This window comes from Rissa tridactyla, chromosome 5, assembly GCF_028500815.1.
Source record: "Rissa tridactyla isolate bRisTri1 chromosome 5, bRisTri1.patW.cur.20221130, whole genome shotgun sequence".
Lineage (NCBI taxonomy): Eukaryota > Metazoa > Chordata > Aves > Charadriiformes > Laridae > Rissa > Rissa tridactyla.
Genome location: NC_071470.1, coordinates 73,338,752 through 73,351,942, shown reverse-complemented (window position 1 = coordinate 73,351,942; position 13,191 = coordinate 73,338,752). Strand labels below are relative to the sequence as shown.

The following is a 13,191-nucleotide window of genomic DNA, read 5'->3' as shown; positions in this document are numbered from 1 at the left end:
TTCAGGGGAGAGAGATCTTATTATACGTACCCCGTGGGTTTTTTTATCCTTTATCAAACTGCACCTTTGTGGGCCTTTAATTTCTTAATGGGTTGTTTATCCTTTCCCCCATAATTCATGATGATAAGCTAGATGTCACATAGATATTGTTATAGTGATGAAAAAGTTGTACTGATGAGCCGAGTCAGTGATGTAGTTTGATTAACTTTTTATGTAAATCTTTCTCGACAGTTTTCAAAAGAAGGCAAAACAAATAAATTGATAATGTTACAAATGTTTCCATAGGTGAAAATCTATCTGATGTATACCTATGAGTACAAATACCTGAAATAAGTAAACATTACCACAGAACCAGGAGGAGATATTAATGGGATAAATTTCAGTTTATTATAAAGAGAGGGAGTGGGAAAGGGAGCGGGAGTAAATATATTAAGTGCACGCTGGGGCAGTGTTCTGTGTAATGCATGTAGAATACAGGGCCTGCAACGGCTTGATATAAAAGACTTAACAGCATGAGTTTTGTAAAGCAGTATTACTTGCGACTCTATCATTCATAAGTTTATTAGGGGATCTCAGGCAAATGCTAATAAAACCTTTGTATGATGCCACCTTTGTTTATCCTATACATGTCTCTCAGGTTAAAGAAATACTGACTTAGACAATTCTGAGATGTGTTAGGTTACCACGAATCCAGTTATCATTTGTAATAGCCATAAAATTGAAGTGCAGTATCTCTTGACCTTCCAGGACTACAAATGAATGTTTCTACACTCTTTTTAACAACACAAAACTTAAATTTCTAGGCATGCAGAACAATAAAGCCTGAAGAGGGGAATTTTTTGCCCATTGTGGCCCTTACTTCAATGTCTGAGGAAATGCTGCGTTTGTAAAAAATAAAATAATAATATATTTTCTTATTTTTTGTGGCATTTCCTCTTCCCTAGTACCTATTTCTGCCAAGCCACATTCCATACTTCCATAAACATTCAGACTAGATTGTTACTGAAATAACCACAGCTTGTTTTAGTAAACCGTAATTGTATTTATCCTCCTTTTATCTGTATCAGTCCTTAGACCTATTTGTTTAGAGCTAAACTGGGAAGGGTTGCTACTTATATTAGCAAGTTTTTAGTCATATGAGTGGTTACATTTGAAGAGAATGGAACAACTTATATAAATAAATGCTCACCAGCACCTTAGAGTAGTGTTAACACAGTCCTGTTTCGCTTAGTTTTCCATTACAGTGTTTGAAGTGACATAAGCAAGGATAAATGGAAATCCTGATAAAACAAAAGCTTATAGTGTCTAATCCTTTTGCTCTAATGCTACTGTGGAACACTTCCATCTAAACACCAGATGCAAGCTATAGCAAGATGAAACATGACAAGAACCGTGAAGTAAAGATTTTGGAGACTTGCGTTTTCTGTCAAATATTTGGCTCTTTCCTGGGCCTATTATGCCGGCAGTGGAACTTGACAATGATCTAGTATATCGATGCGTAATATGTATATAATGAATAACAAGACTAGAGATCCTTATAGTAATTTTTACACTGTAAGTTTGTTTGATCTTCATCAACACTGCTGTTTCCATCTCATCACTCAAATAGAAAGCTAAAAAAGGAGACACATGATGTAGAGTACATTGCTGAGGTTGCTTAAACAGGATGCAAGTGCCACAGTAGAACAGTGGAAATCTTCAGTCAGTGTGATACTACTTATTCAGATCTAAATATGTACTTGCCATAAAGAAAAAATCAGAGAAAAATCCTCCAATTTAGTTGTGTATTCCAACTGCCTCTAAAATTAAAAAAGATGGCTCTTGTAGGAAAAGTAACTTTTATATTCAGTAATACTTTATTGCTGTCAAAAGGAGCAGTACCAGGTCTTGCCTGGCACAGCCTTCCTTGGCTAATTACTACCTGCACCAGGACCCCTATTTGTGAGGGCTCCGTATTTACCCTGCTTGCTTCTTCAAGTGCTAGCTTCATGCTGCTACCTGACCAGCAAGTTTTGCAGCATCACCAGTACCTACCAACAAAACAGCTGATCAACACGTGGCAGAACTGGGCTCCATACTAGCTGATTGATCCACAAAATCCTAATGCTCATCTCTAAAGAAACCAGAGGGGTATCACGTACAGAGTGATAATCAGTAAGGTACCTAAATATGGTTTTGAAGAGTTTGCTGTGAAAGAAACATTATAATGTACCTGGGGATGTGTCTCATGTGTGTGCAGGAGAAAACCTATTTCTGGTGGTACTTGGCCTATGATAATACTTAGAATAGCACATTACACTTTTCACTAACGTAGGGACATCAGAAAGGTCGAAATGCTTTTTACCTCTCACATGTATAAGGAAAAGATGCATAGGAAAAATGAATCATTTTACGGAAAGATAATCCATTTTGAGAGATGAAAGGTTTCCTGTTATTTTGCTTTAAAGAAAATTCACACAAAACATTGAAAATTGAGGTTAGAAGTATTGACTGCAAAACCTTACAGGATCTGTCTCCAGAAATTCTCTGGTGGTCTTAGTTTTTGTGTATTTCACTTGGTGGGAAAAACAACATTAGTGCCACAGTCAACTTCTGGTTAAAGATCATGCCAAATCAGTACCTAGCTCAATATGCCACCCAACGTCTCAAGGAGTTGCAGAATCTTCTCAGTCACCTCCTTTTGACTCTGGCCATGGGCCTGGTGGAGGAAGAAGTTTGACTAAAGAAATCCTGCAACTTCAGAGATTATTTCTGTTCCACCAGCTTGTCATGTCTCCCCACCTGCAGCCCACAGCAGCCAGCACTAGCTTTTTTACTTTTTGTATACTTTCTGCATTGTCCATTGTGTACTTTGTCCACTGATTGCTGACTGGTAGCATGCTTGGTGTTGCCCCCCTCCAGTTCCCTGGTTTTGTATTTTTGACATTTCAACCTTTTCTCCTTTTTTTCTCTTTTTTTTTTTCATATTTTTCTCCATGATCACTTTATTTTTCACCAACTCTCTCTCTTTCCCCTCTTTTAGAGTGGTGGAGTGGGGACACTTAAGTTTTGGTTTTTTCTGCAGTGGTCAGGTTAACAAGTAACACGAAAATCAAAACTGCCAGGGACCAAAGACGGAAAGCTAGGCAGGAGTAAAAAACTTTTTTCCTTTTTTTTTTAAATATAGTTAAAGTAACAGCGCACAGGTTCTTAACTAGTCTTACGAGCAGTATTCAAGTATTCAGTATTCAAAAGTATCCAAATAAGTTCTGGGAAGTTTTTGATGTTGCCGCATTTAAGCACAGACAGTATGTTAGCAATTCCTTTTTCACGCAACCATTAAAGCTGCACAAACACATTTCCTAAGGGTACCAGCTACTCAGAATGATCAATATATTGCACTTTTTGCCCCTTTAGATTCCAGTTTCAAATATGCCAACATGTGAACACCAAGTTTTTCTCAAGCTTTTGCAAAGTTGATCTGATATAAAATATTATCCTTCCTTGGACATTATCAGTGCTTACAGAACTGGAAGAAGACCTACCCCAATGACAGGAACAAAGAATTGAACAATTGAAATTTTATTTTTTTTCCATGGACAGACACCCTTTCCATTCAGGACTTGCAGACCAAACATTTCTAGACCAATTACATTGGTGCTGCAACACAGTATTGTAATAAGAGTTGGTTTCATCCTTAACCACAGAAAGGCTACTGCCTCTCCATATTCCTATATAGAAGTAGACTGCCTTTGATTCTTTGCTAAGGAGTGTTCTAAGTTACATATTGTTTGGCATGCAGGATCCTTTGAACACATCTCCGTAAAAAAAAATTCTTACTTTGCTTCCAAGTCAAATGAATTATATATGCTTAACACGGAAGGTGTAGCCATCGTGTAAAATGGCTGCTTGTGAAGTACTTCAGGTATCATTCCAGAATATTACCAGTAATTTAAAATCTGCTGGTTTATCTTCTCAATTTTTACAAGTTTTCTTTATATAGGATATAAATAATTGCGTCATTGAAGTCCTTCATCCAAAAAGCTATACGATAATAAGTCAAATGCTTTACTGAAGTCTAATTAAATTACATCAATATGTGAAACCTGCAGCTTCATTAAGGAAATAAAGTCTGTTTGCCACGCTCTAGTTTTCTGCCAGGATATATATATATATATTTTTAGCAGAAGCCCATGTTAATTGGAATTATAGGTCATCTTTTAAATTCTTTGTTAACTGAGTTTTATATTGGCTATTCCGTCTTTTGCCAGTGACCAATGTCACATTAATAAACTACTATTATCCCACTTATTCTTTTGAAGTATTAGAACAATACTAGCTTTACCCTCTTTATGTAAATATCATAGTGTTCCAAGACCTTCTGAATATGAACACTAATAGTGCCTACTTCTTGACATGTTCATTCAAAACTCTTATGCCAGTTTTCTTTTACTAACTGAAGTTGAACTGTCCTCCTGTATTATCATTTGAATAGAAAACAACTCTTCAATACCATACGACATAACTACGTCAGCTGCCGTCTTCCCAAATGCACAGAAGAAATATGTATATGCTTTAACATTCCAAGTTTGTCATTAATTACGGTTAAAGCTGACATCTTTATCCCTTAATAGGGTCTTCTCACTATTCAGGTAATTTTCTATGTTCTATACTTGAAAAAAAATTTCATTTTCCTCATTTTAACTCTGTTAACCATATGTGTATTTCCTTTATAACCTTCTACTTCCCACAGTAATTTTCTACAATTCCTAGCTTCCAGTGTACATGTATGATACCACATTCCTTCTGTTTCATAGATGTTTTGCTTGTAAACCACCCTGGCTTTTCAGCAAATGTCTTCCTTAGTTGCGGGATTATTATTATTTGTGGGTATCTAGGCTAACATCCTTAAACGGTTTCCAATTATCATTCTCCCATTTCAGATTAAATTCCTTCTCCCATTGATTTACCTTATAATAGTATTCACCTTTATAAAGTTAGCCCTTTCAAAGCATTAAGTGTATATATTATTGGTTTGGACTTAATAGTGTTTGCACATAACAAATTTGATCAAATCATTATCAGTTATACCTAAGTTATGGCTAATTTTTAGTTCTGCGATCAATTCCTTTTCATCTGACAAGATGAGGTCTAATATAGAATTCCCCTGTGTTGGATGCAACACTTTTTGAGTTAGGAAATTGACATTTAAAATATTTTGAAATTCCAAGTACATTTTAACACTGGCAGCATGAGACCTCCAGCGTATGTCACTCGGATTGAAATTCAGTGCAGTACAGCAGTGTTTTCTCTGTATGTTGTAGGTGGGTAAGGCATAGGTCATGCTGTTCTCTAGTGTGATTTGATATCAGCTAAGTACCCTGTCAACTTCTGACTTATCTGATAGAACATTGACCCATAAACATTCAAGATCATTTGCTTCTGATTGCCATCAACTCCGAAACGGGTAATGCCATTTTTGGAGTGCTTTCTGTCCACTTGATCCTTCCAAAGTAGATTACAACAATTGATTTTGACATTCCAGTTTTCCAAACAGTTTTAGCAATAAAAACTAGGTCAAATCTCTGCTAAAAAACGACCTCTTCTGCTGGTCTTAAGTTTCCAACAGTAAAAAAGAGGCTACTGAAAAATGTCTGCTCTTTCTTTGTATTCTGTAGCATCCCAATTATGGTTTCTCTTACCATTTTCATTTGCACTTACCAAAAACTCATTGGTTCCTTCTCACTATTTCCATTTCTTCTAAGCTCCCAGACTCCCTAGCCGATCCGTCCCTCAGAAGAACACTTCCTTTGTTACAGAAAATTAAGCAGCATGCTCTCACCAACAGAAAGTGACATAATTTTCCACAAACCCAAAGCCTTCATGTTATGTCACTTACTTAGAGATTAAGTCTAGTCTTTCCTACTTGCTCTTTTCCACAGCTCAAAAGTCCTGATGGATGTCGGAGATCACAGATCCTGAAGGACAAAAAAAAGCCTGCTCACTCCAAGTGTTCATGTATAATCTAAGAGACTGCCCACAGACCTTCCTGTAAATATCGATGTGATACTGTCACTGACTCCTGCCAACTGCAGAAACTTACTCAGCTTTGAGAGCTGCTCCCGTTTGAGATAAGCTTGTTTGGCGCCCATTTGAGCTGCGCGCCAACACCTCCCGTTAGCTAGAGGCCCCGTTCACGCCAAACACCTCAAGCTGTGCTGATTTCTCACAGCTTCCACATTTTTCGTGGTCGAAAGCGGGTCTTGGCGGCTGGCCTGGCCCGCAGGCCTCTGGGCTTGCCCCTCACGCTCCGGCGGCGGGCCGCCTCACGGAGCCCGAGGGCAGCGCGGCCTCGCCCTGGGGCGGCCTCAAGCGGGCGGCGGGGCCTGAGGAAGCCGGCTTGGGGGAGGCGGCGGGGCGGGCGGCCCGGCCCTCGGCGCCGCCCGCCCCCGTCGCTATGGCGAGGCCGCGGGCGTCCCCCCGGCTGCGGGCGGCGGCAGGAGGGCCGAACCGCCGCCGGGCCGCGGGCCGCGAACGCTACCGGCCGCGAACGCTGCCAGCCGCGGGGGCCGCCTCCGCCTTCCCGCCCGCCAGGCCCCGAGTAACGGAGCCGTTGAGCGCCGGGGGAAGGCCTCATCCTGCAGCCGCACCATGAGCAGAGGTCCGTTCCCCTGGAAAGCTCAACTAATATATATTAGTTTTTTTTAAGGGCTGAGACAGTACCAGAGGGAAGGGTTGAGGGTATGTGGCTTATGGGGGTGGTTAATAGGTGAAGGGGGGGAAAAAAGTGTACCTGGCTGGTGGTGGGTGAGGGCCAGGAGGCAGGGAAGGGCGGCCATCTTCCCGCAGCTCTGGGTGGGACAGCCACAGGGACGGAGGAGGGACGGCGGACGGGTCAAGCGCTGCAAAACCAAGCGCTGGCTGGGGCCGTGGCCTCCTCCAGGTTACTTGGAACAAATTACACCCATCACACTGGCCATAGATTTTAAAAACTTACTGGTTTTTGGTTTTTAATCAATCATATCAGCGCTTCCAGTGTTGTAAAGCGGCGTGACTGTAAGTCTGTCCTGTCACACATCATTTTATTTTATGAGGTGCCAGTTAGCAGCAAATGCATCCGCAAAGGCAGGTGGATGTAGCCATGCCCACTCCCTAGGCTGCTTCCCGTGCTGGGAAACCCTCAGCCCCCAGCTAGGCTTACGCACGCCTCAGAAAACACGTGGGAAGAGCTAGATGGGGCAAACAGGTTTCCTAAAAGATGCAGAGAAATGCCATTACACTCAGTTGGGGTTTTACCTTTAGTTTCAATGCACGCTGGAGCGATTGCAGCATGTGGGGAGATTCCCTTGATCATGTCATTAAATACAGCACTTCCGTAGAAACAAACTGTGCTGCCTTGTCTTTTGCTGAATTCTGTGGGCATTTGATTATGTAAATGAGATGGGGCTTGGGCCTTATAATAAAGGAGTAAAGGGGTTAGCAGTCTTTAAATTAATATAAAAACATGTGTTTCAGAAGGCTTATACCTTCTGTCACGTGTCTCTGTGGTAATTTACCGGTAAAGATTAGTTACCTTGGAAATGAGGGGAAAACACCATCCGTTTCACTGTGAAAGCAACCTCCCACTTCTAAAATAAGAATTAAATTGACATTATCATGAAGCAGGTATTTTTTTTTCATTCCCAAGCTTTGAGCTTGAAATAGGAGTCAGGGCAATAGTTTTAATCCTTGTGAGGCACTAATGGTCTCTGAAAAATGCCTGTGTATGTGCCTTCTGTTAGTGTGAGACCTGTGTGCATGCCAGCCTGTCTTATCATATGCTTGATTTCTGTGGGGTGGGAACCTGGAGCGTGTCAGCCAGTGAGGAGATAACGTATGCTCCATCCAGGTCCCGTGTGGGTGCAACCTGGAGCCTGAGACCTGCAGCATGCTACAAAGTACACCTAGCCATCAATAGCTTTTCACAGTTGCAGTGGCTCTACCAGGGCTTTTAGGGTCTCCTCTCAGCTGCTTACCCACCCTGCCTTTTTTGCCCCATAGCTGCAGATGGTCAGCTCTCCTACCTTGCCAAATTCAACAGCTGCCATTAAAATGTGGTCTGTTTGCTTTTTCTCACCTAATACCACAAAACTAAGAGGCTTGTAGAAAGGTTTGCGTCTTCTCTGGTCTTCAATATTGTTGTTCCAAAGTTTAATTACTATTTCTCACTGAATAGCATCTTCCTAAAAAGAGATTTTCCTTTCTATATTGCTTCTGGATACAAACCTGTCATTCTCTGTAAGAAGTGTAATTTTTTATAGTGATGAATTACCCATATGTTTTCATTCTGTTGATTTCTTTGTCCATGACACACTTGTGTAAAATTTTGCCGCCTCTGATTGTAGATTAGTTTACTTATAAATACTATTTTTTCCTTTCAAATGTTATTGTTAGTACTAAGCCCTAAAATAATGACTTAGGGGAAAGATCGTATCCTGTCATCTTTTCAACCTATAATTGCCTTTGTTATTCCATTCTAACACAATTTAAAAAATTGCTTCACTATAACTGTAGCAAAATCTTGGATTAATGAAATGGCTTTTTATCCCAAAAAGGCTAATATAAAAAATATCTCCTAGTCTGATGCTGATCGTTCAGTATCAAGTTGATTCATATCTAACATTTATTTCCCGTAAAATAAATTTCCTTTCACTAAATGTAGCAAATAGTTAAATTCTTCCCCCCCTCCTATTATATTCTGTTTTCCCATTCCTATTAAAAGTTTGTGCCTTGAGGCCTACCAGCAGGGCATGCAATACTACATTAAACCAAATTTAAAAGTAAGGGTGCTCCTGCTGCTAACGTCCTCAGATCACAGACATGCAAAATGAAGGAACTGGCAGCTGAAACTTTAATGGTAGGAAGTGTAGACTGAATACTTGGGGAAAAAACACAGTAGCTCTATATGACAAAAAAGTCCTATTAGCATTTATGTACTTCAAAATGACGAGTTAGACGATTCTACCTAACTGTGGGGCGTTCGGCTTTTGTTTTAAGTAAACCCCTGTGTTGTAAGTATAGCATTACTTACATTTTTTATTCAAAGGATTGTTACGATTACGGTTATGTATTATTTTGAAAGTTAATACAGTGCCTGTTGTTCCGTTGCACACCGCATGTTCAATCATTTCTCCACTTTATGTATTAACTTAAAATATTATTAATAATTGGACCTAGATAGCTTCAGAAAGCACAGGGAATCACATGCAAGTAAGGTTCCTGCATCGGTTGTTCCTGTGCAAATCAAAAGCACTCCAATGAAAGAGAGAAAAACATTGAAAGTAAGGTCACGACCATTCTTATGCATTTTGTCCTACTGAAGTAATCTGAGGCCTGAAAAGATTTGTGTGGAACTGGAGTCCAGTTTTACATGTAGTGCACTGGAAATAAAAGAGGGTGGACTGGGAAGCAGCACAAGAAGGATAAAAAACTGCATCACTGCGAAGACATTGTTTCAAGTAAAGTTGGGTTTGTTTGTTTGTTTTAGTTAAAATGAATGTGTTGCCTCAAGCAGTCCTACAAAGCCCAGGGGAGCATCCCAGGTTCATAGAGCAGACTGTTTGCCCCTCGTTAGACTTTGCAAGGTATGTACCTCTTTTCTTCCAGAGTATGGTTTTTACTGTGAATAGCTTCAATCAGCTACGCTGAGGTGACAACTTATGTTTGCTTTTTTGCAGTGTTTAAAACTGTAAAAATCAGAGGCAAGGAAATTCTCTCTTAGGAAAATTTTGTAATTAAAAGGGGAAAAAAAACCCCAAACAAAATAGGAGATGTGTTCTGTTTAAGGTAGATATTTCATCCTAATTTTTCAAAACCCCTTCAAGAGCAACAGGAAGTTATTTCCATTTAGCATTGATATGAATGTAGGTCATTGAAAATGTACTTATTTGGATGAAAAAACATGATTTTTTTTTTTTCAGGCACAAAACAGTTTAGCGTTTCTCAAAATATAATGAATAAAACTGGCTTGAAAAACATTATCATATACTTAATAAATGAGGGAGCATAATACTTTCAGCATATAGCAGCTGATAGTATAGCACCATAATACTTTCATATAGCACCATAATACTTTCAAGCCCTCTTCATGTAGGCACATGCCTACGTGGCTTTCCATTCCCTTGCGCTCGTTTCTCCTCCTAGTTACTTGTATCCATACATTTTTGTCTCCCTCAGTGAGTACTGGTCTCTCCACTATGCTCTTTTTGCTGGAATTCCTTCCATTTCTGAAAGAATTGTGCTTATTGTCTTCTTATTCCTCTTCTTCCCCGTGCCCCCCCCCCCCCGCCCCAATCCTAGCATTCCCCTTAGCCTTTGAAAGGTTTGGGGCATCTCAGAGTTCAGCAGCTGTGTCCATGTCTAAAAGCACTAAGAATCCAGAAACATGGTACCCTTGGGCCCAGTCTTTCTGAGGGGCTCATACTGATGGGTGTCCTCTCACACACTGATAGAATAAGGCCATGCAGTGGTGTCTTACAATTTTATTTTTTTTTCCATCTTTTATGGCTGGAGCCGTGTTCTGCAGCCATCACTTTTTCCAGTAACTATGTTGCTGGAGAACTCACCACAGAGGTAGGAGGCTTGATTTTTCCCTTTACTTGGGGAGTTTCATATTCAAAAAGATCATTCTGCAGCAGTCCCATAGAAGTTGTGCCTATTTGCAGAAAAGAAATGTGTGATGCTGTAACGGTCGAGACGGTGCTGTAGATGCCTAGTGGTTAGAGCAAGACAAGCTCTGCCATTTTCTTTGATAAGAAGTTTTGAGAAAACTGGAGTCTGACTTAACAGAATAGGCAGTGGGGATAGAAAATCAGGTGAGAATCAGTTTCATCATTTATGCAATTTTGTTCTGTTCTTTGATTGAAAAGCTAGGTGTATTTATCATGAATTTATTTCTAGGAAAAATATCAGTATCCATTTTTTTGCTGTATGGTAACAGAAATAATTACAGGAATGCATGGTGTAAAATGTTAACTCTGGGATAGGTGTCCGTTGGATTAAAATATGTTTGTCTTTAAGAAGTGAGTGATTTAAAATTAAATAGGAGCCAATTACAGGTGAAGTAGACTTTTTTATAAACTATTTATGAAATATTGTGAGTCATCATGGAAACACTGGAGAAATAAGGCTAAAACAGTTTGCGAAAAGCAAGTGACAACTTTTGGAAGAAAAGAAACAATGCCTCTTAGCCAGTGCCATCCTCACCTCATTTCTTTATTAAGAAACAATGTCCATTCCAAGTCACAGTCTCAGTTCTTCACATTAATTGCTTTTATTGTTTTTAATTCTCATTGCATATATCAAGACATTTAAAAATAATGATTATTTGAGTTGATGGAATTTTCTACTGTGTATTTTTTCTGATGTATCATCTGCCTGTCTTTTCTGTGTTATTGCTACATTAACAACATTGATAATAACAGCCAGGATAAGATAAGTCATTTTGGTAACTTAAATTCTTTATGATGTATGACCGTGTTTGTAGTTGCATCAGTCCAGTGCAGGGCATTGCAGAACTTACATAAACAGTAATTGGTTTGCAAGTTGTTGCTTTTGGTTTTTTCCCCCTGGCTGTAGTTATCTTTAATTTAGAGGGTGTTACCAATCAGAACTCAGAAATCTATACCTTAACTATAAGGCAGGTGACATTTGAAATTGTAAATGATTCTATGGGCTTTTCACCTGATTGTTTTTTATTAAAATACTTTGAGAAGGTAATGAGAAGGCATCAGGCTTCCCTTTGTTACAGTTCAAGATGATTTTTAACTGCAGTGTGGATTAAATTGCAGCAAACTGATAGTGATGCCTAGGAATTTGCTTTTTTCAGTTTGGAGGTTTGGGCTCCCCCCTCTCCCCATATCTGGTGTGTTCTCTGTGTGCTACTGATCTGCAGAAAGCTTGTTTTTGCAGTCTTAAAGTACAAAGGTCGGTCAGGGGGTTTTGTGTTGTCTACTGAATACTTTATGTTTAATTAGCCAGAGATACTATTTTTCATTTTTTCTATTACCTCATGTAAGCCTATTGTATATTGATGTTTTACATCAGTTTAAAATATACAATAATTACCTTATCTTCATTATCCTAATGACATTGTGTCTCTTCCTAAATTGTGACTGTTTTGGTGTGAAAATTTTGATAATGATTATATTTTTGGTATCGACTGTAACTGAATTTTTATGGCAGTATCCATAAGGTGTACATTTTGCACAGTCAGCAGCAACTCATATGGATTGTGTTATGCACAGCTTGAAAGCACAAGCCTCTGTTGGTGCAGCTCGGTAGTAGTAAATTCTGGAACAAATTTAAATGCCCTATTTGTGCCGGAAGTTTTCACTATTACATTGCTTTAAATACAGACATGTCAAAATATCTCTACATTGCTTAGCTATTTTGTTTTCATTTAAATGAACTTCATGAAGTGTCTTTGGTATTCTCAGAGCAATAAGAAGCATGACGCTTATATTAGCTAACATTATGAAAAGAATTTACTCTCATCCCTGTAATGAAAGACAGCAGTGCAATACAGACAGAGAAAGAGGAAAGTAATAGATTTATGTGGAACACTAATGTTGAATTTCTTTTATCTTTGAGTGATTAACCAGACAATCTTTATGCTCTTTTAAAGAAGAATAAAAATAAATTCACATTACTTTTATAAAGATAATATCCTCTACAGTCGGGATATCAGAATCTATTTAAATACACTTTATGGTCAGTAAGTGCATATTATCCTTTAAAATTCAAAGCACCTCTTGTGTATCAGAGTGGAGATGCAAAGAGATGATGGCTCAAGTGAAAGGTGAAATGATGTACAGTTCAAATTTTAAAATTAGATCCATGCATCCTGAAATTTGCTGTTTATTTTAATACCCTTAGAATTACCCCCTTAGTGTCCAACTTTTGCAATATGCTGCTCAAACTGTGGAAAGCTGAGAGCAGTGTTAAAAGTCTGCATTGCATTAAGGAAAACATTTTGGATTGAGTTTGGGATTGTTGGTTGTTTTTTTTTTTATTTTGAAAAAGTTAAAAACAAAATAGATTGGACCACTCTGATCCATATTGATAATGCAAAAAAGTAATGGTTCTGGTTTAGAAAACAGTTCAAATATGGATAGCTTAATCAATTATTATTGATTTAGCTAATACACAATTTCTTCTAGCTTAGACAGAATT

General features: G+C 38.9%; 1 protein-coding gene across 1 annotated transcript in view; it reads left to right on the top strand.

The window, feature by feature from the left end:
* TTC29 (tetratricopeptide repeat domain 29) overlaps positions 1-13,191 on the top strand; it is a 209,624-nt gene that overhangs the window by 70,596 nt on the left and 125,837 nt on the right. Inside the window, exon 2 of the mRNA XM_054203188.1 lies at positions 9,506-9,602. Within this exon, the coding sequence (XP_054059163.1) occupies positions 9,511-9,602 (92 nt within the window). The 5' untranslated portion in view covers positions 9,506-9,510. The remainder of the gene's footprint in view (positions 1-9,505; positions 9,603-13,191) is intronic.